The sequence below is a fragment of the Numida meleagris genome, chromosome 10 (assembly GCF_002078875.1).
Source record: "Numida meleagris isolate 19003 breed g44 Domestic line chromosome 10, NumMel1.0, whole genome shotgun sequence".
NCBI classification, from domain to species: domain Eukaryota; kingdom Metazoa; phylum Chordata; class Aves; order Galliformes; family Numididae; genus Numida; species Numida meleagris.
In genome coordinates this window covers 1,735,912-1,758,949 of record NC_034418.1, presented here as the reverse complement: position 1 = coordinate 1,758,949, position 23,038 = coordinate 1,735,912, and the positions used below count along the sequence as shown (strand labels likewise).

Below are 23,038 nucleotides of genomic sequence, written 5' to 3'. Positions count from 1 at the left end.
GCCGGGCCGGGCCGTGCCGCGCCGTGCGGGGGGGTGGGCTCGGCAGGCTGGGAGATGTAGTCCGTGCGGGGTTGTGGGACTTGTAGGAGGAGAGCGGGGCCGCCGCGGGGGCAGCACGGCGGGGCCGGGAGCTGCGGGGCCAGCTGCCCATCCCCGCGCCTACGCCGCTCCACGGCCCCGTGCCCATCCCCGTGCCCATCCCGTGCCCGCCCCGTGCCCATCCCGGTGCCCACGGTACCCATGGGACGGTACCCGTCCCGGCGGCTGTCCCCACGCCCATCCCGGTGCTCATCGCCGTGCCCATCTTCGTGCCCAGCGCCGTGCCCGCACCGATGCCCAACCCCGTGGCCACTCCGGTACCCCCCCATATCCATCCCAGCGCTCAGCTCTACGACCATCCCCGGTGCCCATTTCGACGCCCATCCCTGTACCCGTCCCCATCTCTCTGTCTCGCCCCGCGCCCATCCCCACACTCAACCCTACTACCCATCCCAGTGCCCCGCAGCCTTTTTCCCACCCGCGGGCACGGGGCAGCCCCTGGGGCCAATCCCGGCGGGCACAGCCGCGGTGCCCGGGAGCCACGCGGGGGCAGAACCCCTCCCCCACCCCTCGAACCTCGCTCGGGGCCGCGCTCAGGGAGGGGGCGCCGCGCCTTTAAGGCGCCCTGCCGCGGTGCACGCTGGGAGCTGTAGTCCGGCGTCCAGCGCTTCCAGCGGGCGGGCCGCGCGGCGCCGCACTACGACTCCCGTCAGCCCCCGCGGCGCCGCCATCATGGCGGGGGGCGTCGAGTGGACCGCGATCGTCCTCACCTGCCGGCGGGGCGGCGGCGTGGCGGCTCTGCAGCGAGGCAAGCGGCGCGGCCGGCTCCGGGAGCGCGGGGCCGGGCGGGCCCGGCCCTCAGCCGCCTTTCTCCTTCGGCAGAGCTGGAGCTGCGGCGGCGGCGGGGGGCCCTGGGCCGGCAGCCCGTCCTCGTCCTGGCGCTGGAAGACCCCTGGGCCGGCGTGGGGAGCGGCGGGGCCACGCTGAACGCCGTGCTGGTGGCGGCCGAGCACCTCAGCGCCCGCGCGGGCTGCACGGTGAGGGGGGGTGGGATGGGGGGAGCCGGCCCGCGCGCTCCCCCTGCCGCCCCCCGGCCCCGCTGAGCGCCGTGCCCCGCAGGTGGTGAGCGCCGACGCGCTGAAGGAGGCCCGCATCCTCATCCTGCACACGGTGCGGGCTCGTAGGGCCGTGCCCCCGCCCCCAGCCCCCCGCGTTCCGCACCCGGCGCCGCCTCACCCCGCCTGTCCCTCCAGGGCCGCGAGTTCTCTTTTGACGACTGCGGCCGGGCCTTCACCTGCCTGCCCGCCGAGCAGCCCCGCGCCGCGGCCGAGGCGCTGGTGTGCAACCTGGACAGCCTGCTGGGCACCGCCACGCAGCGGGTGTGCGAGCGGCGGGACGGCCCTCCCCGGCGTGGACGCCCCGTGGCCCGGGGTGCCCGCAGCGGGCCCGGCCCCGAGCCCCCGTCCTGACGGCCCTTCTGTCGGCAGCTCTGCGTGGGCTCCCCGCCGGGCGTGTGGGTCTGCAGCACTGACATGCTGCTCAGCGTGCCCTCGGTTCCAGGTGAGGGCCGAGTCCTGCGGGGCTCCCCGCTGGCAGCGGCGCGGCCGGTTCAGCCTCGGCCACGTCCTGGTGTGGCCGTGGGTGGGGTGCACGCGGGTTGCTGAGCGGGCTCCTGAGCTGCCCGCTGGGAGGGCGCGCGGATGCTTGGTGCATGCGGTCGGTGCGCTTGTCGTGGTCGAGGTCGGGTGCTGCTGCGGTGCGTGGAGCTCGGGGCAGCGATCTCTGTTCCTGTCTCCAGGGATTGACTGGGACGGCTTCCAAGGGGTCCGAGTGATCGCGGTGCCCGGCAGCCAGGCGTACGCGAGGAACCACGGCGTGTACCTTACTGATGAGCAGGTCGGGAGCAGCCCTCGCTTCCAAGCAAAGACACCAGCCCGGAGCCCCCATTGGAAGAGCGGGGGATTTGCGGGCTGTTCCGCTGTCCCTTGGGTCCCTGCCCCTTTGGTCCTGTGGGTCCTGTCCCTGCCGTGGCTGCTCGGCTTGGGGCAGCCCAAAGAGCTCATTGGAATCTTCTCGCTCGCAGGGGCTGGTACACGACATCATCTACAAAGGCACAGAGGCTCAGATCCAGCAGTGCGCGGGGCCCGACGGGACCGTCCCACTGGTTTGTCACCGCTCGGGCATCCGCAGCTCTGCCAGCCCCAGCCCTTGTCTCACCATGGCTGGGACCGCTCACCCCAGTGAGGGACGGGGGCGGCCCAGCCGCAGCCTCAGCCCCGCTGTGCCCTCGCAGGTCTGCGGGGTGGTTTTCTTCTCCTCGAGCGCCGCCGAGCAGCTTCTGGCCACCCACGTCATCCCTCCCCTGGACGCCTGCACCTACATGGGGCTGGACTCGGGGGCACCACCCATCCAGGTGACACCCCCTCTAGGGTGACGGGACCCTTCGTCCCATGGGTGCTGGCTCTGGGTGCGCCTGTGGGGTCTCTTTGTCCCTGCGCCGTCAGATTTGGGTGCGGGACAGCAGCACTCAGCAGTGGGGTGGGAATCGGGGCAGCTGTGCCAGGTGGCCTGGCTGCACCCAGGATGTTCCTTCTGTCCCCAGCTTTCTCTTTTCTTTGACATCGTGCTGAGCATGGCGAGGGGGATGACAGAGGAGGATTTTGTGAAGGGTGGCGGTGACGCCAGCGTGAGGAGCGCCCGCTCTGTGCTCTGGACAGCTCTCCATGCCTTTCCTCTGAGCATGGGTGAGTGATGCTGTGGTAGGCACCTGCAAGTGACCTGACCCTGATCTTTAGCTCCCTCTGTGGGGAGAAATGTGGGGGTCACGGCCCCCAGCTGTTTCTCAGGGGAGAAGGGGAGCAGGGCCGGGTGCTGGGGAGGCCGGGAGCACCTCCTTGCCCTGAGGTTGTGGTCAGTGCTGACTGCTTTCCTGCCTCCCCGCAGCCTGCATCCCCGATGCGTCCTACGACTACTTGACCACGGCTGCGAGCGACCACATCCGTAGCCTGACGCTCTTGCCCAGCTCCACCAGCCACCTCCGCTTCTGCAAAACAGCCCATTCCCACGTGGACGTAGGTTTCTCCAGCCCCAGATTTGCTCAAACACACACATTTTTGGGGGGGGTTACCCCACGTGCCTGTCCCCTGGCAGCAACCCTTGCTCCTGGAGGATGGCTCCTCGGTCACCAACTGCCTGCTGGAAGGAGCCGTGCGGCTGGCGGCTGGCAGCGTCATCCAGCACTGTCACCTCCAGGTATGTGGGACCTGAAGAATCCGGTGCGTATGGAGGGACTCTCTGTGTGTGTGACATTTGGGACACCCTTCCTCTTTCTCACTGCCCTTCGGCTGGTGCTGGGGATGCTGCTGGCTGTCACCCAGCTGTCAGTGCTGGGGTGTCCTTTCCTGGGGACTGGGGCATTTGCTGGCCACAGCGTGTCTCCTGGCGTGGCTCTGATGTGGGGCTGGCTGTGCCCCTCAGGGTCCTACTGCTTCCTCTGCAGGGCCCACTGGAGATTGGTCCCGGCTGCCTCCTCACGGGCCTCACCGTAGGCTCCTCACCAGTGCTGCAGGGCTGTCCCCTGCGCGACGTGGTCCTGCAGGGTCACCATGTCCGTCTGCGTGACCTGCCCTGCCGCGTCTTCACGCTCACCGGCCGCCTCGACAACTGGCAGGTGAGGGGACAGTGAGGTGGCACGGGACTCTGTGCAAAGCTGGAGTGTAACCCTCATGTGTCCCCCGCTCCCCAGAGTCCTGCTGAAGAGGCCACCTACTTGAACGTCCCCTGGGCAGAGTTTTTTCATCGGACGGGCATACGGTAGGTACCAGTGTGCCCGGATGGAGCAGGGGACCTGGTTTCATTGGGGACCCATAGCACCCCAGACCTCAAAGTCTGCAGTGAGAGCCATGCTGGCCCACCCCTTCCCTTCCTGCAGCCCCCCAACCCTCCTGAAGTACCCTCAGTCCCTGGCGTGGTGCTGATGGGCTCTCCCTCCACCAGCAAAGGGGACCTCTGGGATGCTGAGACACCACAGAATGACCGCTGCCTGCTCAGCGCCCGGCTCTTCCCGGTGCTGCACGCTTCCGAGGCGCTGGGGCTGGAGGACGTGCTGTGGCTGCTGGCCCCAGCGGCATCGGGCGAGCGGCTGGCGCGTTGGCGAGCAGCCTGGCGTATGTCCTGGCAGGAGCTGCTGCCCTGCCTGGACAAGGCGGCCGAGCTGGACTCCCGCCGGGACCTCTTCTTCCTGCAGGGCCAGCGTAAGGTGCGCCGCGTGCTGCTGGGCCGCCGGGACGGCAGCCTCCTGCCGCTCATCCGCAGCGCCGTCCATGAGGGTTACCATGAGGCCTTGCTGGGCACGCTGGATGAGGGTAAGCTCGACAAGTCTTACATCTCTGGGCTTTTTCATGCTTGTTATCCCCTTCAGTACTCCTGAGTCTGGCAAGAACTCAAGGCCATCCAGGGCAGACACAGGTCATGCACGTCCCTCTCTGGAGTCAACTTCTTGTGGTAGTGGGCTGCTTTGGACCACTCACAGCCTTCCCTTAATTTTCTAGTTGCCTCTACAGCTGACGATGCCGGTATTGCAGCCCGAGCACTTGCCTGCATTGCCGATGTCCTGGGCTGCATGGCACACGGGGAGGGGGGCTTGAGGAGTGGACCTGCTGCCAACAGGGAGTGGGCTTCGGCTTTCGGGCACCTGGAGAGTGGGGACATCGCTGGCGGGGTGCGGGAGCTGGCGGCCGAGCGGCAGAAGTGGATGAGCAGGTGAGGCACGGAGCAGCAAACAGCTGCTGTCCTGTCCTGGCCGTTGGCATGCCTGGGGGGCCGGGGTGGCAGGCTCAGCATCCCTCTTTTTGCAGTCCAGCACTGCTGGTGAGAGCAGCTCGGCACTACGAAGGGGCCGAGCAGATCCTCATCCGGCAGGCGGTGATGTCCTCGTGCCAGTTTGTCACTGTGCGCCCAGTGGAGCTGCCACCCCTGGGGCACTGGGTGCAGGTGGCATGTCCAGCCCGTCTGGACCTCTCTGGTGAGCTTTTGCATCCCAGGGTGGGCTCAGAGCTGGTGGGATGGAGGGGACAGATGGTGACAGCAGGGTGCCACCCTGCCTTCCTGCGCTGGGGGGCTGATGGTGTGCCTCGGCAGGCGGCTGGAGCGACACTCCTCCCATCACATACGAGCACGGCGGGGCCGTGGTGGACGTGGCGGTGCTGGTGGATGGGTGCCGGCCCATCGGCGCCCGGGTGCGGCGCATCGGCGAGCCGGAGCTGCGCCTGGCCAGCCTTGGTGGGACGCCGTGGGGTGAGGCGGCGGTGGAGCTGGTGTGCCACGAGCTGGGGCACTTGGAGAATTACTGCCAGCCTCATGCGCCAGGTGAGGGGTCACTGGCTGCACAGCCTGGCTTTGTGCCCTTGGTGTCCTGGCCTCGTGGTGGGTGCCAGATCCATGCCACTCCAGGAGCGATCCGCTCTGATCCTTTGCATCATCTTTGCTGGGGTGACGGAGTAGGCAGTGCAGCAGATGCCAGCTTTGCTTTTTCTTTCTGTTTCCAGGAGCCCTGCTCAAAGCTGCCTTCATATGCACACAAATCGTGCAGTTCCCTTCGCAGAAGCCCTTGCGGGACCAGCTGATGGAGAACTTCGGGGGCGGCTTTGAGGTGCACACCTGGTCCAGGCTGCCCCACGGGTCTGGCCTCGGTCTGTCTGCGGGGAAGGGGCTGGGGCTGGGACGTCCCTCCTTCTCTAAGCACCGGGATGCAGCATCCCCATTGCTGCCCTGACCCTGTGCTCCCTGCAGGCACCAGCAGCATCCTAGCGGGAGCAGTGATGGCAGCGCTGTACCGGGCAGCTGGGAAGGTTGCTGGCACTGAGTCCCTCATCCATGCCGTGCTGCATCTGGAGCAGAGGCTCACGACAGGTAGCGGCTGGAGAAAGCAGCTGTCATGGGGCGGGGGTCCGGGCGCTGGCTGAGGATCCTGCGCCCTGCAGGGGGTGGTTGGCAGGACCAGGTGGGTGGGCTGGTGCCCGGCATCAAAATCGGGAGGTCGGAGGCCCGGCTGCCGCTCAGGGTGGAGGTGGAGGAGATCCCGGTGCCTGAGGGCTTCACCCGGATCCTCAGCGATCACTTGCTGCTGGTGTACACGGGGAAGACTCGCCTGGCTCGCAACCTGCTCCAGGTAACGTGGGCTCTGGCCTCTGCTCCCCCTTGGTGCCTGTCCCCCTGGGTCAAGGCCGTGCCACCTCGATGGGAGCTGGCATTGAAGCCAGCAGGGCGGTGATGGGGACACGCGTGGCCGAGGTGCCCGTCCCCAGCAGCCCAGCCTCTTGCAGGACGTGGTGAGGAACTGGTACGCCAGGCTGCCTTCCATTGTACAAAATGCTGACGCTCTGGTGAATAACGCTGAGGAGTGTGCCCGGGCCTTGAGGCAAGGTGTGAGCTCCCTTCCCTGTGCCAGGCTGTCCTTTCTAACAACTGAAGCAACACAAAATCCCCCAGAGAGTCTATTTGGACGAACACTGGGGCAGCTGGAGAAACCTCAGGCTTACCAGCATTTTATAGGCAATGCCCCAGAATTGAGGCTTAAACTAAGATCTTGAGGAAGGGGGGCTGGAAGAGACTCCCGTGGGGCACGCTGAGTCTGTCTGATTTCCTTGAATCATTGGTGATGGGGGTGGGGGCCACAGCTAGCCTATGAAGTGGATTCGTTTGGGTTTTGTCTGCTGGGATGCAGCGGAGGGGAAGCTGGAGCACGAAAGCAAGCAAATTCTCACCCTGTGGAGGATTAAAAATGAACAGCAAAGCGACAGCGGGGATGGCTTGCTCAGCAGGCAGAGGATTGGGGTAGATGAGAAAGCAGAAATGAGCTCAGGCTGAGCACGAGGCAGGACCAGGTTTCTGCCTCCTAGGAGAGCAATGGAGACTAATCTTTTCTTCTCTCACATCCTCTGTCCTGCAGGAAACCTGCCGCTCATCGGCAAGTGCCTGGAGCTCTACTGGCAGCAGAAGAAGTGCATGGCCCCCGGGTGCGAGCCGCTGGCCGTCGGGCGCATGATGGATGCTCTGCGGCCTCACGTCTACGGGCAGTGCTTGGCTGGGGCTGGCGGCGGCGGCTTCCTTTACGTCTTAACCAAAGCCCCTCGGCAAAAAGAGACTTTGCAGCAAATTCTGGCAAGAATGGAGGTGAGATGTGTGCCCCCAGCCGCTTCATTGGCCAAAAGCTGCTTGCAAAGTCCAGCACTGCAGGCAGTTTGCAGAAAGCTGCTTTATGCAGTGCAAGCACTAGAAGCACAAGTAGGACGAGCTTGTTTAGTGTGAGAGTAAGTCCCTTGCTGACTCCTGCCCCGTTAACTCCTTTTTTTTTTTTTATAGGACCTGGGCAACTTCAGCATTCACAGCATTGAAGTTGACACAGGAGGTTTCTCCATGGAGGTGGTGGGATGTGATTCTGACAGCAGTGCTCACCCTGAAGGGGACATGGCCATGTGAAGGCCTTCAGGCCTCAGCCGTTGCTGGGGGACATTTGGGACAGAGGAGACAGCTGCCACCCAAACCAGGAAGGTCCCCGTGTCTCAGCTCCCTGCTGCTGCAGCCAGGGCTGGTCATGGATTCTCCTTGGTGGGTGCCTCAGCCCCCTGACACACTCAGTCCAACACAGTCCCAGCAGCAGCCAGCAGAGCTGGGGGTGCCCCTCGTGGACCCTGGGAGCTGGATCCAGCAGGTGCCTTATGTTTTGAAGTGGCCTTTTTGTGCTGATGCTGGGCCTGAAACACACACCGGAGGAGCTGTGCTGAGCTGGGCAGGCCCATGGATGTACTGGAAGGAGGGGCTTGGAGGGGCACAGCTGGCCTGCAGGCAGAGCTGTACGCTTGACCCTGTTCTCATGGTTCTCTGAAGGGAAACGAATAGCATTTGTGATACTGCTAGGCCTTGCTGCTCTTCCAATAGCAGTGGCCCGTGCTGCCCTTCAGCGTGCAATGCTCCATGCCTGGATGTGGAGTCGCCTCCCCCTCCTCTGCTGAGAGGTTATTTCTGCAGCGAGTTACTAGTCCCTGCAGGCTCTTTGAATAAAAGAGCTTGTTCCCAGCATGCATTAGTTCTCTGTCCCGCTTCTCCTTCCCTGCAAGCCTCCCAGGGGAGGTAAAGCAGAACACACATTGCTCTGTGGTTTCCCAGTGTCAAAGTGCTACCGCTGGATGCAGCCGAGCATCGAGTTGGCACCAGGTATTGGCACGTGGGTGTTTGTGCTGTGCTGCTGCTGGCAAGAAGAGCATCTTGCTGCGGTGGCACAGTACAGAAGAGATGATGACACGGTGAACAGCTCATCTCCCATCGCTCCAGCTCCCTCCAGGCAGGCGTGCACACACACACAGCCCAAGGTCGCTGCTCAGCCAGGCGTGCTTTATTTATAGTGTATCGGTACAGAGCCAGCAGGGCCACGACCCTCCTTCCTTGAGAGGCCTGCAGGTGATTTTCCAAGCACCCTGCCCCCAACAGCATCCCTTCCTCGCAGCAGGCTGCCTCTGCTACCACACAGTCCCCGCCACCACCAGGGAGAGAGCTGACCCACAAACAAGCGGCACAGAAGGAACGTGGCTGCAGCCTCCCTGCAGAAAGCAGGGCAGGCACCAACACGGGGGCACAGCCAGAGCGATCTGTGCAGATCCATAATGAAAACATTCCACAACAGCCCCTGATTTCTTGGACCTTCTGTGGCCTCGCACAGGGAAACGGAATGAAACGAGTAATGCGCTAGCACAACCTTGTCCATTCACCTAGCATGTGTCGTGCTGCTCTCAATGTGAGAGTCCTCTGCTGCCTTATTTCTGGTCCCGAGGAAGGACAGAGGCTCTTCTTCCCTTGCCCACGAAGGCCTCTTGCTCACAGCAGAATGGCAACCATCACCCCAAACCGCATGATCCAACAGCCAGCTAGCCCCAGGGGGGGATTTAGGCCAGCGCCAGCGCTGCAGCGTTCCTGCTGTTACCTCCTTCAGGGTGCTCATGTGCCAAAGGAAGCACGGAACTACAGGCGCAGCCGCTTGATGTCCTCATCACGGAAATCCTTCCGGAGAGCCAGCACCCGACGGACCTCGGCGGGAGTGAGGCGCCAGGTGAGCGGGCCCGAGTTGGGGCCCCAGTAATCCAGGATCTCTGTCACCTGCAGAAAGAGGAAGGCTGCAGGAAACAGCACCAGCCACCCTCAGGGTGAGCTCAAACTCCAGCTGTGGTCACAGATGTGCCAGGGACGGGCAGGATTTCCTGCTACCAACACCTGCAGGTATGGGGCAGGTTTCCCAGTTTCTCCCTACTCCGTGTGTGTGACAACGTCTGGATGAGCCCAGTAACTCAAAAAGCACGTGCAGCTTACCCTTTCCAGATTGAGGATGGTGGCTATTTGGGAAAGACGTGCAAACTTGTCGCGGATAGTCCAGGTGGTGACCGTGGTGAGGTAGGCTATGAGAGACCTCAGCTCCTTGTCAAACTGCAGACCGCCAAGCTGTGGGGACCGAGGAAGCACTGTTAACTTCCCAGTATGCTTTCCTCCTGTGTGCACGAATGCAAGGTCTCCCTGAGCCGGCCACCAGCAGTGGCAGAGCTTTCTTGAGGGCAACATCTGCCTCTGCCCTGTCTCATCCCTTGGAGGATAATGAGGATTTCATGCAGCAGCCACGGCCAACCACGCTATGGGGAAAGGAGCAGTGTTTCACTTACCCTGTTGAAGCTGGATTTGAGAAGCACTTTCTCCAGTTCCGTGGCTATGAGGCTGGTCATGAGGCCAGTAAGGTTATCATAAATCACTGGTGACAGTCCAGCCTAGAAGCAGAAACCTGTGTCACTCTCATCAGGAACAACTCAGCAGCAGTCCACGTAACCCCAGCCTAGGACAGCTTTCACATAAAGACCATTATTTCCACTCTCAGTAAGTGGACAGCACCAGTAAAAGCAATCCAGGGATGCAGGGCCTACAAACAGCCTCTGAATGCTGTGGGAGATGGGAGTATGTCCCCTGCTCCACTGAGCAGGGCCAGAGTTGGAAGGTGCCTCACTGAGGTCTGCCTAAAGCCCGGCAGGCTGCCACACCCCTCCCCTTTCTCTCACCTTGAACTCTGTCATCTGCTGCTCCAGGTGCACAATGAACTGCTGGACCCAGGGATCATTAGCTTCATAATCACTGAATTCTTCCTGACATTGAAATAGAAAAAAGGTAGTTTACAGGGCCTGCTGTGAAGATGCAGAGGAAGGGAGGGAGGTCCCTCCCAGAGCAGCACTGCACCCCTTTCATTTTCTCAAACTCCTCTCAAGCTAAATACCCTTTTCCAGGCCAGGATGCTGAGCACTTTTTGGCTATTTCAGCGCTTCTCTGTGCTGAGAAAACAGCAGAGAACTGAGAGGAATGAAAGCATAGAAGCACAGCTAAAAGCAGACAATGCTGAGCCTTACCTCCTCGATGCTGTGGGAGATGGAGAGGAATAGGTTGATCCATGGCTTCACCTGGGGTTTGATGGCTGTGTTGTTCAGGTCACTGACACCTTCCTGAGGGGGACAAGAAGAGGACAGGAGAGCAGTTGAGCACAGTTAAGTCCAACAACACATAACCTCTACAGCACAGCTGCCTTGTTGCTGCTTTCATCCTCCCGAGAGCTGGGGAAACTGACTCACAGCCTTCCACCGCTAAACTAAAGCAAGAAGTCCTAGAGCTGGACCCCATGCCCTTCTGGTGCCAAACGGCTACAAGGACAGGACACCACAACGACAAGAAGGGGAAGGACACTGGCCCAGAAGCTGGCACTGTGCTGACAGGCAGCCTGGTCTGAACAGCTCGTGCTTCCTCAGCCCTGCCCACACTGCTTACAGAGGTGTCCTGGCAGGGGAGAGGTGCTCAGTTCCCGTCCCACCAGGGCAGGGGAGGAGGCAAACACCAGCTTTCCACACAGTGCCTGCCTGGAGGACACTGCAGTCGGACTCAACTGCTGCCTCCCACCTACAGCGCAGCTTAGCTCAGTAGGAGAAGCTAAAAGGAGGATAAAAGCTGTAACCACAGCTAGTTCCCTGAATTAATCATAGCCCAGGCATATGCCACCTCCCCTGAGCAGCAGGCTGGCAGCAAAGGCTGTTCTGTCCGCTCCGATGCTAGAGTTTCCTGAAAGCCCTCTCCTGCCAGCCACCCCCACTGGGCTCAGCAAGATGTCAAGAAAGCTCACCCAGCATGAAACTACGTGGGTACCAATCCTACCTGGCATTTGATTAAGGTTTTTAACTAAAATTGGCATTTATGAGCAGGCCCTGCTGGCAATTGCCCTTTTCCAAGGCAAATTCAATGCGTGTGACTCAGCACAGGAGCTTGCTGCTCAGCCTCTTGGTTGCTCTGCAGCCAGTTTTAATACTGTACTACCACTAAACTGGAGAGTTTCACTCCTTATTCATGAGCTGTTTGGTTTCAGTGTGACCACAAGCCTCACGAGAATTTATCTGCAATACTGATTTGAAGGCATCTGCCTACAGTGAACTACAAAGCCAAACAAGAAATGGTCTGGCCCTGCTGTGAAGTACAAAGTCAGTCACTAACCTGGTTAAAAGTATTCTCTTTTGCTTGGATTCTTTACTGTAGAGGTGTCAGGTTTCTCTGCTCCCCTCCCTGTCAGAGACCACTGTGAAACTTTGGGGCAGCAGGCCCTAGTGTGACTCAGGAGACAGCGGCTCTAGCCAGAGGGCCTTCTGCCCATGCTGGGAATGGAAAGGAGAAACCTGGGAGAAGAGCAGCTGCCTCTCTACCAAAACCCCTTCTTCAGCATGACCTGGTGGGGCTCTGGATGACTTGATGACATGCTGGGCCACAAGGGAGAATGGAGGAGAGGGGCATGCTATTAATATTCCTTCTCCAGAAAATTCTGGACCAACTACCAACTACTTCATGCTGAGTGAAGACAAAAGGAGTGACATTCCTTCTGGCTCCGCAGCTGCTTCCAGTTTTTTTTTATACAGCTCCCAGCTGGTGCAGCTGTGCGAATGGGCTGGATCTGTCTGCATGCTTCAAAACTGATTGTTTGGTTCCTTCCATACTCCTCATCCAGCACTCCCAGAGTGTGACAGGGCCCAGGCCTCGGGCTGAAATGATTCCCCCAGTGCTGGGGGCCAGCAGTAATGCAGCATGATGCTCACCTGCAGGAGGTCACGGAACTTGTTAGAGACATCAGCCATGTCAGAGAGGCAGCTATCAATCTTGGCCTGTGCTTGTTCACCCCCAAAGCCTTGGCTAAGCAGTTTGGCACAGTCGCTCTGCAAGGGAAGAGATCCAGAAGCACGTTGCAAATTAGTAACCTGGGCTGCCTCCATCCCTGTGCACTATCAAGCTCTAGCTGCCCACCAGCATGCTTGCAGGCAAGGAGAGCCATCAAACTCTTGCCCATGCAGAAGCTCCTCATTCCAGGTGGGGAGAGGGCAGCAAGAAAGGAAGCCAGAGGCTATCTCATCCAGCACCAGAGAACCACAATAAAATGGTTTTATTTTACTGGTCAACCTGAAGGAACTGGTATTTCCAGCTAGACCAAGGTACGCTACTGATGTATTGCCCTGACAGCTCGAAATTGTTTTCCTAAGGCTGGAGGGCAGATGTCAGGAATTTGGGCAAAGCAAAGTCCAGATGGCTTATTTGACCCCACAAAGGAGGATATTACACATTTGAATACGGAAAAAAACAGTAAACAATCTAGAGCATACCTCTAAAGTCTTCTTCAGAGTCATGATGTTTTCGCTGCAGACTTCCACGTTGTTTAAGGTCACCTGGGAAAAAAAAAAAAAAACAACAACAAATGCAAGTGGAATTCACTGGAATTTCCCACTGCTGGTAGAAAGTTTGAGTCACTTTAGTCTACTTCTCTCTCCTCATTCTGTCCACAACATTGCAGCAAAGCCCCAAATGTGGTGCAAGAATGTACGCAGCCACAGCTTCTTTACTCCCTTCTGTGACTGTCACAAAGAAAACTGTCCAGGAGCAGCTGAAGGTGATGGTTTATACACAGTACATCCAGACAAACAGGGAAGGCACTCGTACGTAGGCAGGAGAAATCGGCACCCCTCCTGCCAGATGAATATCTGTTCTTCACTGAACAGACTGTTCTCTACCTGCTGAAGCCAAACTAACTGTCAGAACTATCCGGGGTTTGTGCAGACAGGGAAATGAAGCAAGCTGACAGGTTAAGGAGGAGTTCTGGTGGGAGAACTGACATTTGAGGCACTTTGCATCAAGAAACCTGTAACCAAGAGTTTAATGAAATGAAAGCCTTCAGTCTCTCCTACTGTCTTTGCAGGGCTGGCTGAAAGGAGAGAGCAGAGCCAGGTAGAACTATCTACAGATTGTTGCACCACTTCTGTTCCTGAGAGTTCCCTACTGTCTTTACCCTTACCCCAGCTCATCTGATACCAGGACAGCCACCAAACTCACCAGGAAGGACTGCTTGGCCTCATCAGTGCTTTCGATGCCTTTTGTATCAAACTTGCCCTGCTGCAGGCTGCTGTGCATGATGTTCACGGCACTGGTCACACCTCTCTGGAAGTCCTGGAAGGTCGTTGCTGGAAAGCCCTGTTTCAGCTTGTTGCACAGAACCTCCCTGTGGGGCAAGCGGAACATACTCAGGCTTAGAGCAAATACTGCAAGAAAACATCAGAGCTGTGCACTGCGTCGAGGGACAGCACTTTGGCTGAGCTGTGGCCTGAAAAAGTAGAATTTCATAGGGACAACGCAGGGCTGCAAGCATCTCCTGCCAAGATATAAGACACAGGGCTGAAAAAAAACAAAAACAAAAAGTTTCTGAGCTTTCCCCAAAATCCTGCCTGCAGTTGTCTGCTGCCTTCAGTCACAGTTCTCCACTCCCACACTGGGAAAAGAATCAGCAGCAGGAGGTCAGTTTCTGCAGCATCACCCTGAAGTCCGCAGGACAGTTGTTCAAGTCACAACAGAACTGAGCAGGCTCATAGGAAACCCAGAGAACAACTGTGCACTCCAGTACTACCACATGGTGACAGTCTGGTAGGGATTTTGGGCCACAAGATTCCTCTTTCTCTTCGATGACTATCCTACAGCTGATACTATGAGAAAAGGATGCCCAATGCTGCTTCCTACTAGCACCTTCCACAGAGATGAGAAAGCAAAGGTTCAAAGGTGAGGACACAAGGAAGACCATCTGCCAGCAAACACTGTTTGCAGGACATGAGGAGAAGGTAAGGCATGGTGAATCTGGTGTATTTTCACTACCTGAAGTTGGACTCCAGTTCGGTGGTGGAGTGGTTGATCATGGCACAGAGACAATCTATGTTGGAACTGGACAGAGCACGCCCAATGCACTTCTTCACTATATAAAACACATCGTCCACCATGCTGGAGGTGAGCTGGCCCTTCTCGTAGCTGTCCATGGCAACAGCCTGCAAAGAAAGCTGTCTCAGTGCCCTGAGCTCAGTGAGTGAAAGTGTCCTCTCAGAGCAGCGCTGTGAGACCAAACTGTGGAATGCTGCCAGCCTTCCCTTTTCACCCTGAGCTGAACTGAGCCACAGGTAGGCTGGTATCACTCACCCTAGTTTTCAGTAGCCCATAGACTTGGAAGATCTGATCTCCTGAGCCCCTCATCTCCACACCTTGTCTGAAAAGTTCCTCCATGGAGCAGAAGCTGCTCTTCAAAGCCAATAATTAAGCATCAACTATAGAAAATATGGGTCTGCAGGCTTACAGAAGTGGCAGACAGAAACAATGCACTTTGCATTGCGTGACCTTCAATGCAAACCTATCTCGCAAGCTATGTTTGGAGCAGTTGCTTCATACCCTCCTGATACAGCTCTGGCTCTGCAGCCACTGCAGCTGTGTAAGCAGAGGGAGTGAGGAGAGCAGTGTGAGGCTAATGGAGGGATGTGACAGGAGTCTGCAGCTATGTTTGGCCAAGGAAAGAGCACTCAGAAGGCGAGACTGGCTGCCAGCCCTGCCAAAGCACCGAACCAGGCACTTCCCATACACAGGGGTATGTTTGGACCTTTTCAGGGCCAAGGGAAACAAGAGACCTTCCCCACAACTGCAGTCCTGTGTATACCAATCTCCCTCTCTAGAAACGCTCAGCAGAAGACTGTGGGGCATGCACATAGGTCTCAGCCACTGGCACAGCTATGGCAAGCAGCAGTCTGAGCTCTACCTTGTTGACGGTCTCCCTCATGAAATATTGCTCCATGGTGATGTAGTAGCCAATGAGTTCTTGCATGGTGCAGCTCAGCAGACAGTTGTTGAGGAGCTTGTCCAGGTATTTTTGGTGCTCTGCAGAACACAGAAGAGACCATTGGCCAAGAGACAGAAAGCAGTTCCACCTAATCCCCTTGCTGCCTGTCTAATAGGCATATACCTGCAGAGCTCAACCTGGAATAAACCACAGGCCTCAACTGTGGAGCCAAAAGAGCTGAGCTGATTTTTGCAGGTGACATACGTGACTTTCAGAGCTCTGTGGCATACCAAAACCCTAGGCCTGTTTTCCCTGTGGACTCCACCATAGGGTTTGTGCCCTCAGTGACCAAAGGGCTCTCCCTTTCTTTGGAAACCTTGTTTATTATGCTCTGCAGACATTCCTAAAGTTATCTATCTTCTACAGAGTGCTCTCAAAGTACCTTTTCAGAACTGGTGTCAGTGCTCTGACACTAATTTGGATATATCTCCACTCTGGGCAACTGTGAGGAACAGACAGCCTGCAAGCATTGGTATTCAAGATATTACCTTGCTTCACTTCCTCGGAAGCCATGGAGTCTCCCACCTCAAAATCAGCTACTATTCGTCTCTTGATGAACCTCAAGTAGAGCTCACTGCGGGCGTTCATCAAGGTGACCTCTGTTAAAATCGGGTCAAGTTCCCTGTGAGGAGCATACCAAGAGTCAAGGCAGCAGGTCTACAAAAGGAGGGACCCTCATTTAACTCAGTTAAGTAGCGAGTTCTCTGCTGTTTTACTACAAGATCAATACTGCCAGTTTCCCTTTGCGCTGTCGAGTGGCAGAGCTCAGCAGAACACCTGGTACGTGCAACTAATATCAACCCTGCTTTGAAATACATTTGGGGCACTTGTTTGCATGGAAGGTTGCTTCTCGCCTTGACAACTCACTACCATCAGCTGAATCAGATGGAGATAAGTTATGCTGGGAAGCAGACAAGCGCTGCCAAGATGGCATGGCTCAGCAGCTCATCTTGTCAGTCACCCTGCAGCAAAGCAGGCCAACAGCAGCTGTCCTTACAGCAGGTTCCCTGGCTGAGTCTGCCCTAGCAGCAGCAGTATTTCCCTGCTCTGTGCCCAGCCTCATGTAGGCACTAGATCCACATCTGCTGACCACTTTAAAGCAGACTGCATGCTGCCAGCTCATGCAACAATCAAAATGTCCTGAGAAAATCATTAGAGAAGATTCTTTGCTTCCCTCGTGGATGTGAGAGCAACCATGTTAAAATCATTGTATTAAGCACTACAAGGCTCTGAGCAACCTGATACAACTTCAAAATCAGCCCTGTTTTGAGTGGGAGGTCAGACCTGAGTCTTTCATCAGTCCCTTCCTACCTTGGTTTTGCTATGATTCTGTAAGCCCTACTGCTAAAAATGCCTGGTCCCTGTCATCTCCAGATTCACGTGTTTTTCTGAAAATGATGAAAGATCTGTTCAGGCTCAATAGCCCAGGAAATGTGAAATCAAAAAAGCACATGACAACGCAGAACGTAGCGTTCAGATCTGAGACAGCTATGAAAAAATACTGTCACATCAGCAGCTTTTTTATCAGCGGCCACAAAAGCACTTTACACACGCTGCTCAAAGCCTCCCAACAAACACGCGGGACCTGGAACCATTGTCTTTATTTTATGGATGAAAAAACAAAAGCTCAGAAAGCTGGGGACGCATCCACATTTACTCAAACAGCGAGCAGATCACTAAATTATCACTGAAACGAGAGGCCATATAGGCTCACAGACATACCTTGCTTGACAAACACTGTTTTTCTTTCAAGGCATGGTTAGAAATCATGCAATGCCAGGTGGATGGTATGCACTTTCAAATGGCCTTATTTAAGAGCTGTGCAAACACTCAAGATGGAAAGGGGCAGAGATTGAGAGCACTTCAGTTTATTAGCAAGACACTAGTGTTATAGTCACTGCAGCAGCAGTACAGAATTAATAGGATCCAAAGATTTATTCTGGAATCTGACACAAATTATCTGCCCAGGGAATTGCTCCATTTCACGGGTTCCAAGGAATGCACTCTCACCATTAAAAAGCAATGAGAAGAGCCAAATAAAACCTCTGTCCTTCATGTGCAGTGCTACTCCCAGCCCTCCAGCAACATGCAAGGCCAAGATTTAAAATAAAGAGAAAGCAAGGTAAAGCACCACCACAGAAGCTGTCTTTTTAGAAGGGCAGTGAAGGGCACCTCACAATTGGATGCTACGCTTTAGTAGGTGCAAAACCTCTGGAAGAGGCTCTGAGAGAGCTATCTAAATGCTAAGTAGTGTCAGTGACAGATCAAGACTGGAAGATCAGAGGGTAAAAAGAGGTTTTGTTTGTACCTTGGTTCAATCTTCTCTGCAGAAGAGCTTCTCATCATGCTGTTCTGAACTTGCTGGAACTGCAATCACAACAATGGGAGAGTCATCAATATTTCTGCTGACAACTTGGGAGTTCCTTCTCATGCTATGGCCTAAGGAGGTGCTTGCCCAAGGAGGGCGACATGACTGCACTGCAGGAACTGCTCTGGGAAATGCATCAGTTCACCTCTTCCTCTGAGACAGAGCTCAGCTTGCCAGGAAGAGCTATGGGATGGGAACTCCAATAGAGGCACCATGGTGTGTAACCATGAGATGATCACAGCAGACCTCCATCAAAGAGACAGGAGCAGGAACAGGACAGTGGGGAGGGCGTACTGAAAGCACCCTACAGACCTGCACAGAAAAGATCTCTGTGTCCAAGGTCCATTTATCACGCTCACAATGAATCCTTCTCTGCAACAAAAAGGACACCTGCAGGCTGGACCACTTCAGCCATCAGCGCAAGCATGGAGCAAAGCAGTGTTTCTCTCAACACACAAGGTCAAACTTTGCCACCTCTGCAGCACTTGTACCTCTGCAAAGCTGGATGGCAGCTGCGTCTGGCTCTGTCAGGCAGAATCACACCCCTCTTACCTGCCTGTGATAGTCCCTCTCTTTGACAAACTTCTCCACTACTTTCTCCACCTGCTGATCGCACTCTCCTTGCAGGTGCTTGATGAGGGTGTACAGCCTCCCTGGCCCATAGTAAGTTTCCACGATGGGCTGGTGGGTCTCCACAACACGAGCGATCCCTGCAGGCAGAGAGGAAGCAACAAGATGGATTTTGTTCTCTCAGGAGCAAGAGAGAGCCACAAGGAGCTCTCATCCCGCCTAGACCCAGAGCAGAGCTATCCAGGTCCTCAGACAGGGGATCATTCACTCCCCAGATAAACAGGCCAGACTGTTCAGCCACTCTCCAATGGCTTACTGCAGGCCTGTCAATGCCACCCCTTGAACCACAGCACATTCTCTCTGCCTGCAACGCCTTCTGGTTTCTATCCTGTTTATTGCATGGCTATGGTGTAAGCCTCCTGGGGGTGGAAGCCACCTCTCCTTCTGAAGAGCTCCTGCCATGGGTCAGCTGCCCACCAACCCAGCAAGATGCAAAGATGCAAAAGAATGAAGCTTTCACAGAAGGAAGCCACGCAGGCTAATCCAGGAGGGATCATCCAAACACAATCCCAGCTTTCAGCACCAGGTTATGGGAGAAGAGCAATGCTAGGATAATGAGCCTACAGAAAGCTCTGCTCTTATTTGTCAGGCAGAGCAAGAGGGCAAACGTTAGTGAAGGCAGGAGATCGTTGGAGAAAAAGCTCGTCACCAAGAAGGTATCTCTTTAAGACTGCTCTCTTCTCACAAGCTCTCTGCTCCAAGAGATAGCACACACTCCCATTCTTCTATCACTACTGCCAAGAAAGCCCCAGTAGCTCTAAGGGCCTTCAATAGCAGCACGGGTGCCAGGCTGAGAGTAACTTGGCAGTGCTGCAGCCTGGAATTAGAACAGATACAATAGAGAAGGCGGGTTAATCACCATGGGATCTCAATTACTGTCTTTGGCAACTTCCCCACAGAGAATTCATATTCCTCTCTCTCTCTTCGAGCTGCCATGGTCCTCCTTGAAGAGCCAGGCCTGGGGGCATTGAGAATGCTCAACTTTAAGGGATCTGATTTGTTTGTCTGGAGAGCTGTGTGCCTGAAAAATCCTTTAGGGAACATCCATTTGTATTGAGGATGCAGAGAACAGAAAAGTCTGATTCCTGAAGGAAGAAAAAAAAATCCTTTGCAATTCCGCTATGCCTGCACAAGCTGTACAGGGCACAGCTTGCTTATTCTAATGCCCTCTCCTGGCTGGAAAACAGGTCTGCTATCTGTGTCTGCATCCCTCTAGCACGATGCTCCCATAGCTCAAAGGGCATTTTATGGTCTGGAGCTAGAATTAAAAAACATTTAAATCGATGAACAATCTCATCATAAACTATTTTTAATCCATCGCCAAAGAGAAGAGGGAGAAAACTACCTTCAAAGAGGAGTGTCAAGGTATCTGCAAAGATGACAGCAGCTCGACGGTCACTCATGTCTGTCCCCATCACCAGCTGAAGGTTCTCCTCCGCTTTCTTGGCCACCTGAACGACACCAGGTCCAGTCAGCTGGTAGCACTCAAAGATATTGTTCATCCCATAGCCTGGACCCCTGTTCCCTGTCAAGTGTAGTGCTTCTGCTCGCAAGAGTTACTGTTGCTGCTGTTCCCCCAGATCATTTTCCTTTCTGGTGGAAAGCTCAAGGATCAAGGAGAGACAGAAACTTGATCTTCTCTTTCCAGGCTCTGCTGTAAGAGCTTTCAGTAAATACAAAGAACTAGACATGAAAGGAGAAACAAGACAACTAGTGGCTCTGTATTCAGACACCAGGAAGCCTATACCAAGGTGCAAAAAGTAGGGAAAGAGCTGAACTGAGGGCCAATGCTAATTTCAAATATTAACACACCAGAGCCAAGACCCTAGAGACCGGATTTTGCTTTCCCCCAGCACTGTATGTTCCACAGAATGTGTTACCTGCTTGCAGAGGTATTCTGAGAACTTGCTCAACCCCTCTTCGTGTAAGCCTAGCAGGGGAAAGATCTTGAAGAATCGTTCCACCTGGGGCAGGTCTCCCTGCTTCATAGCTGTGTCAAATTTCTCTGTGACAATTGTCTTCAGGCGCTGCTCCGATTCTTGCAGGAGCTTCAGGTTGGCATCAATTATGCCCCCTGTTTGAAGGCAAGAGAAGAAAGGGAGAAGTAACATCACACTATTCGCACCCCACAAAGGGCCATTTATTCTCCCGACAGAGAGACCAAGGCTGTGCAGCTCAAAGGTGAGAAGGCAGAAGGTACACCAGCATCCCTCTGCAGGCCACAGCAAAGAAAAGTAAGTTTGAAGTACACACAACTAACAGGAATGGTCACTATCTCACATGGAGAATGTGAACAATTCAACTGGAAATTTATTTTAGGGACTGGGCAATTTGTTCTTTTGTGTCCAGTTGTTTTGCTTGGTATCACACTGCAATGCTGCAACTGTTCTCCCTGACAGTCTTCTCCCTCATTTCTTTTGCCCTGTACATTTTGTCTTTCACCCAGCCAGCTATTAAAACCTTGTGCCAGGAACGCTTCTTCAACTAATGATAATTCAAGCATAACTACACTTCAAAGACTTTGATCTCTATGCCTGTATCACATACTAAGATTTTTGGCTAACATTCAGTGTTCTGCTTTGTCCACTGCGTTGGGACTATCTGTCATAAAGAATCTCTTAGCCTCCAGTTATCTAACTGAAAAGTGCCTTATCAGCTTCTCCTCATGAACAGTTCTTACCTTCCTTGCCTTGACGACTGAGCTCAATCACTGACTTGTCCAGAGACAGATAGCGATGGATATGAGCCGCTGCTTGTTCGTAATCTTCATTTCGCAGGGCTGTTTGAACTCCGTCCATGCAGAACTTTAGGTCTAGTATGTCATCAGCTCTCTGAATGGCCTGATAGAGTCGATTCTGCAAGAAAGTCAACTGGTAAGGCTTCCTGCTGCAGGCTGGACAAGGGAAAGAGAATTAGGAAAAGACAGAAGACAGCACCTGGAGAAAAAAGGCTGAAGAAACAGACCAAAGTGATGTTCCTCTACGCAATAAGCAGCTACATAAACAGAAACCCCGAAATGGTTGTAGGTCCAGTGATAAGAGGCACAGTCACAGTCGTGCAGGGCACTCGGATCTGAAGCCTCTGAGCTTATCTCTATAGAAAGAGCAAGACAGCCTGGATTCCTGCCAGTCTCAGGTGACAACGACCACCTCCACTGTCCTCAGCACCACAAGAGCTAACAACGTAGTGCTAACAGAGACTAAGCTCAACTTATTCACCATAATCTGCAAGAATATGCTGAAGAAGCAGCTGCTATACGGGAAATCCTAACCTTACTCTTGTAACCCGCTATACTCAGGAACTCAGCAAGACCCTACAACCTAACAAAACTAGGTAGTGCTAAAATGAAGAAGAGTGGTGCAGGTACCTTGGCCAAGTCCAGCTGCCGGACTTTGCTGCTGACATTCTCAGCCAGGTTACAGGTGAAGGTGATCATCCCGGCCAGCTGCTGGGCATCCCCCTCAATAAGTTGCAGGTTGGGGCTGGACAAAAAAAAAAAATGTGGACCGAATACAAGAGAAACAGGTATGTGACTGTGGAAGGGACTGTACCACAACAATTTCTCACAGTGTTCCCACAAAGGCTCTGCTCTGCGTTGGTGCTGCCTCACCTCAAACACTCTGTAGTTTGGATACCATGATGTAAGAAGGACGTAAAGCTATTAAAGAGCATCTAAAGGAGGGCTATGAGATAGAGAAGGGTTTGGAGGACACAGAGTGTGAGGAGTCGTTGAGGGCTCTGGGTCTGTTCGGCCCAGAGTAGAGGAGGCTGAGGGGAGGCCTCAGGGTGGCTGCAGCCTCTCATGGCCTACAGCCCCTCATGGCCTATGGTGGCTTACAGCTCCTCACAGGGAGCAGAGAGGCAGCACTGAGCTCTGCTCCTTGTGACAGCAACAAGGTGTGATGGTGAACAGCATGGAGCTGAGTCAGGGGAGGGTCAGGTGTGGGTTAGGGAAAGCTTCTGCAGCAGAGAATGGTGGGCATGGAACAGCTTCGAAGGGCAGTGGGCACAGTCCCAAACTACCAGAGCTCAGGGAGCACTGGGACACCATTCCAGACGTAGGGGTTGGGCTTTCCTGAGAACTGCCACGTGTCCCTCCAGCACAGCAGTGCGTACCACTCACCCCATGCGCTGCAGGGCCACCATTTTGCTCTCGATGGTGCCCTGCTGCTCCAGGAGGGCGTCCAGCTCCTGCTGCACGGCGTTCTGAAACACAACGGCAAAGGCACAGCTGCCCTCGGGGCTGGATAACACTGACATCGGCCCTACGCTCTCGTGTTAACATGCTGCGATGGCTGAATGACACTTCCCGGAAGTGAGCCTGGCAACCTTTAGCTGGGATCACCCAACTCCCCCTAATCGGCTCAGCCTCCCCCACACACGGGCCCAGACCCGCTCCCAGCTCCAGGACGCTGTCACCGGGCAGGGCTGAGGCGCCATCTCAGCGCTTCACACGTCCTTCCGGCCTGTCATGCCACGGCCCGGCCCGCACCTCCTCCTCACACAGCCGGCTGTAGGCGGCCTCCAGCTCGGACAGCTCGGTGAGGGCGCGGACGCGCTCCATGGACAGCCCGCAGCCCACCGCGCCGCCATCGCCACCCGCCGCCATCTCGGGACGCGGCTGAGGCGGCCACTGCCACGGCCACCACCCTCAGGACCGGCGGCGCTGCCCGCGCAGTGCCTGAAGTCTTGCACCCGCCCCGTTCCGCCTGGAAGAGCGGGATGATCACGCTCTCTCGGTTCTCCGCTTTTTG

General features: G+C 55.7%; 3 protein-coding genes across 5 annotated transcripts in view; 1 reads left to right on the top strand and 2 right to left on the bottom strand.

Moving 5' to 3' along the window:
- ST3GAL2 (ST3 beta-galactoside alpha-2,3-sialyltransferase 2) overlaps nucleotides 1-698 on the bottom strand; it is a 6,880-nt gene extending 6,182 nt beyond the window's left edge. The window contains exon 1 of the mRNA XM_021408343.1: nucleotides 616-698. The gene's annotated coding sequence lies outside the window, so the exon portion shown is untranslated. The remainder of the gene's footprint in view (nucleotides 1-615) is intronic.
- On the top strand, nucleotides 727-8,118 carry FUK (fucokinase). 3 transcript variants are annotated; one of them, XM_021408338.1, is made up of 23 exons: nucleotides 727-847; nucleotides 922-1,076; nucleotides 1,159-1,209; nucleotides 1,293-1,376; nucleotides 1,527-1,599; nucleotides 1,838-1,935; nucleotides 2,123-2,203; nucleotides 2,333-2,452; nucleotides 2,642-2,783; nucleotides 2,983-3,110; nucleotides 3,190-3,291; nucleotides 3,539-3,709; nucleotides 3,785-3,852; nucleotides 4,036-4,403; nucleotides 4,590-4,800; nucleotides 4,896-5,062; nucleotides 5,179-5,406; nucleotides 5,586-5,729; nucleotides 5,830-5,949; nucleotides 6,021-6,208; nucleotides 6,363-6,462; nucleotides 6,989-7,212; nucleotides 7,402-8,118. In XM_021408338.1, the coding sequence occupies exons 1-23, from the start codon at nucleotides 772-774 to the stop codon at nucleotides 7,516-7,518; spliced, it is 3,216 nt and encodes a 1,071-aa protein (XP_021264013.1). In that variant the 5' UTR covers nucleotides 727-771; the 3' UTR covers nucleotides 7,519-8,118. The 3 variants fall into 3 exon arrangements, 2 of the variants coding, with proteins under 2 accessions (XP_021264013.1, XP_021264012.1); XM_021408337.1 differs by having other exon boundaries at nucleotides 1,293-1,418; XR_002442120.1 differs by lacking the exon at nucleotides 7,402-8,118 and having other exon boundaries at nucleotides 1,293-1,418; nucleotides 6,151-6,208; nucleotides 6,989-7,037.
- On the bottom strand, nucleotides 8,410-22,945 carry COG4 (component of oligomeric golgi complex 4). Its single transcript, XM_021408342.1, has 19 exons — nucleotides 22,777-22,945; nucleotides 22,408-22,490; nucleotides 21,652-21,766; nucleotides 20,965-21,139; nucleotides 20,165-20,358; nucleotides 19,630-19,735; nucleotides 18,207-18,364; nucleotides 17,595-17,653; nucleotides 15,775-15,908; nucleotides 15,206-15,324; nucleotides 14,284-14,450; nucleotides 13,474-13,639; nucleotides 12,750-12,812; nucleotides 12,192-12,308; nucleotides 10,473-10,565; nucleotides 10,131-10,214; nucleotides 9,744-9,845; nucleotides 9,400-9,528; nucleotides 8,410-9,189 (listed from the first exon to the last, which is right to left on the bottom strand). The coding sequence occupies exons 1-19, from the start codon at nucleotides 22,891-22,893 to the stop codon at nucleotides 9,055-9,057; spliced, it is 2,316 nt and encodes a 771-aa protein (XP_021264017.1). The 5' UTR covers nucleotides 22,894-22,945; the 3' UTR covers nucleotides 8,410-9,054.

Bases quoted from the DNA above. Each gene is read 5' to 3' on its own strand.
- FUK (XM_021408337.1), top strand. From the start codon at position 772: ATGGCGGGGGGCGTCGAGTGGACCGCGATCGTCCTCACCTGCCGGCGG. The intron at 3,111-3,189 runs GTAGGTTTCTCC...GTCCCCTGGCAG, and splicing joins CAGCCCATTCCCACGTGGAC to CAACCCTTGCTCCTGGAGGA. The intron at 6,209-6,362 runs GTAACGTGGGCT...AGCCTCTTGCAG, and splicing joins TGGCTCGCAACCTGCTCCAG to GACGTGGTGAGGAACTGGTA.
- COG4 (XM_021408342.1), bottom strand. From the start codon at position 22,893: ATGGCGGCGGGTGGCGATGGCGGCGCGGTGGGCTGCGGGCTGTCCATG. The intron at 21,767-22,407 runs GTGAGTGGTACG...TTTTTTGTCCAG, and splicing joins GTGGCCCTGCAGCGCATGGG to CCCCAACCTGCAACTTATTG. The intron at 20,359-20,964 runs GTAAGAACTGTT...GCCTTCAAACAG, and splicing joins CAGTCGTCAAGGCAAGGAAG to GGGGCATAATTGATGCCAAC.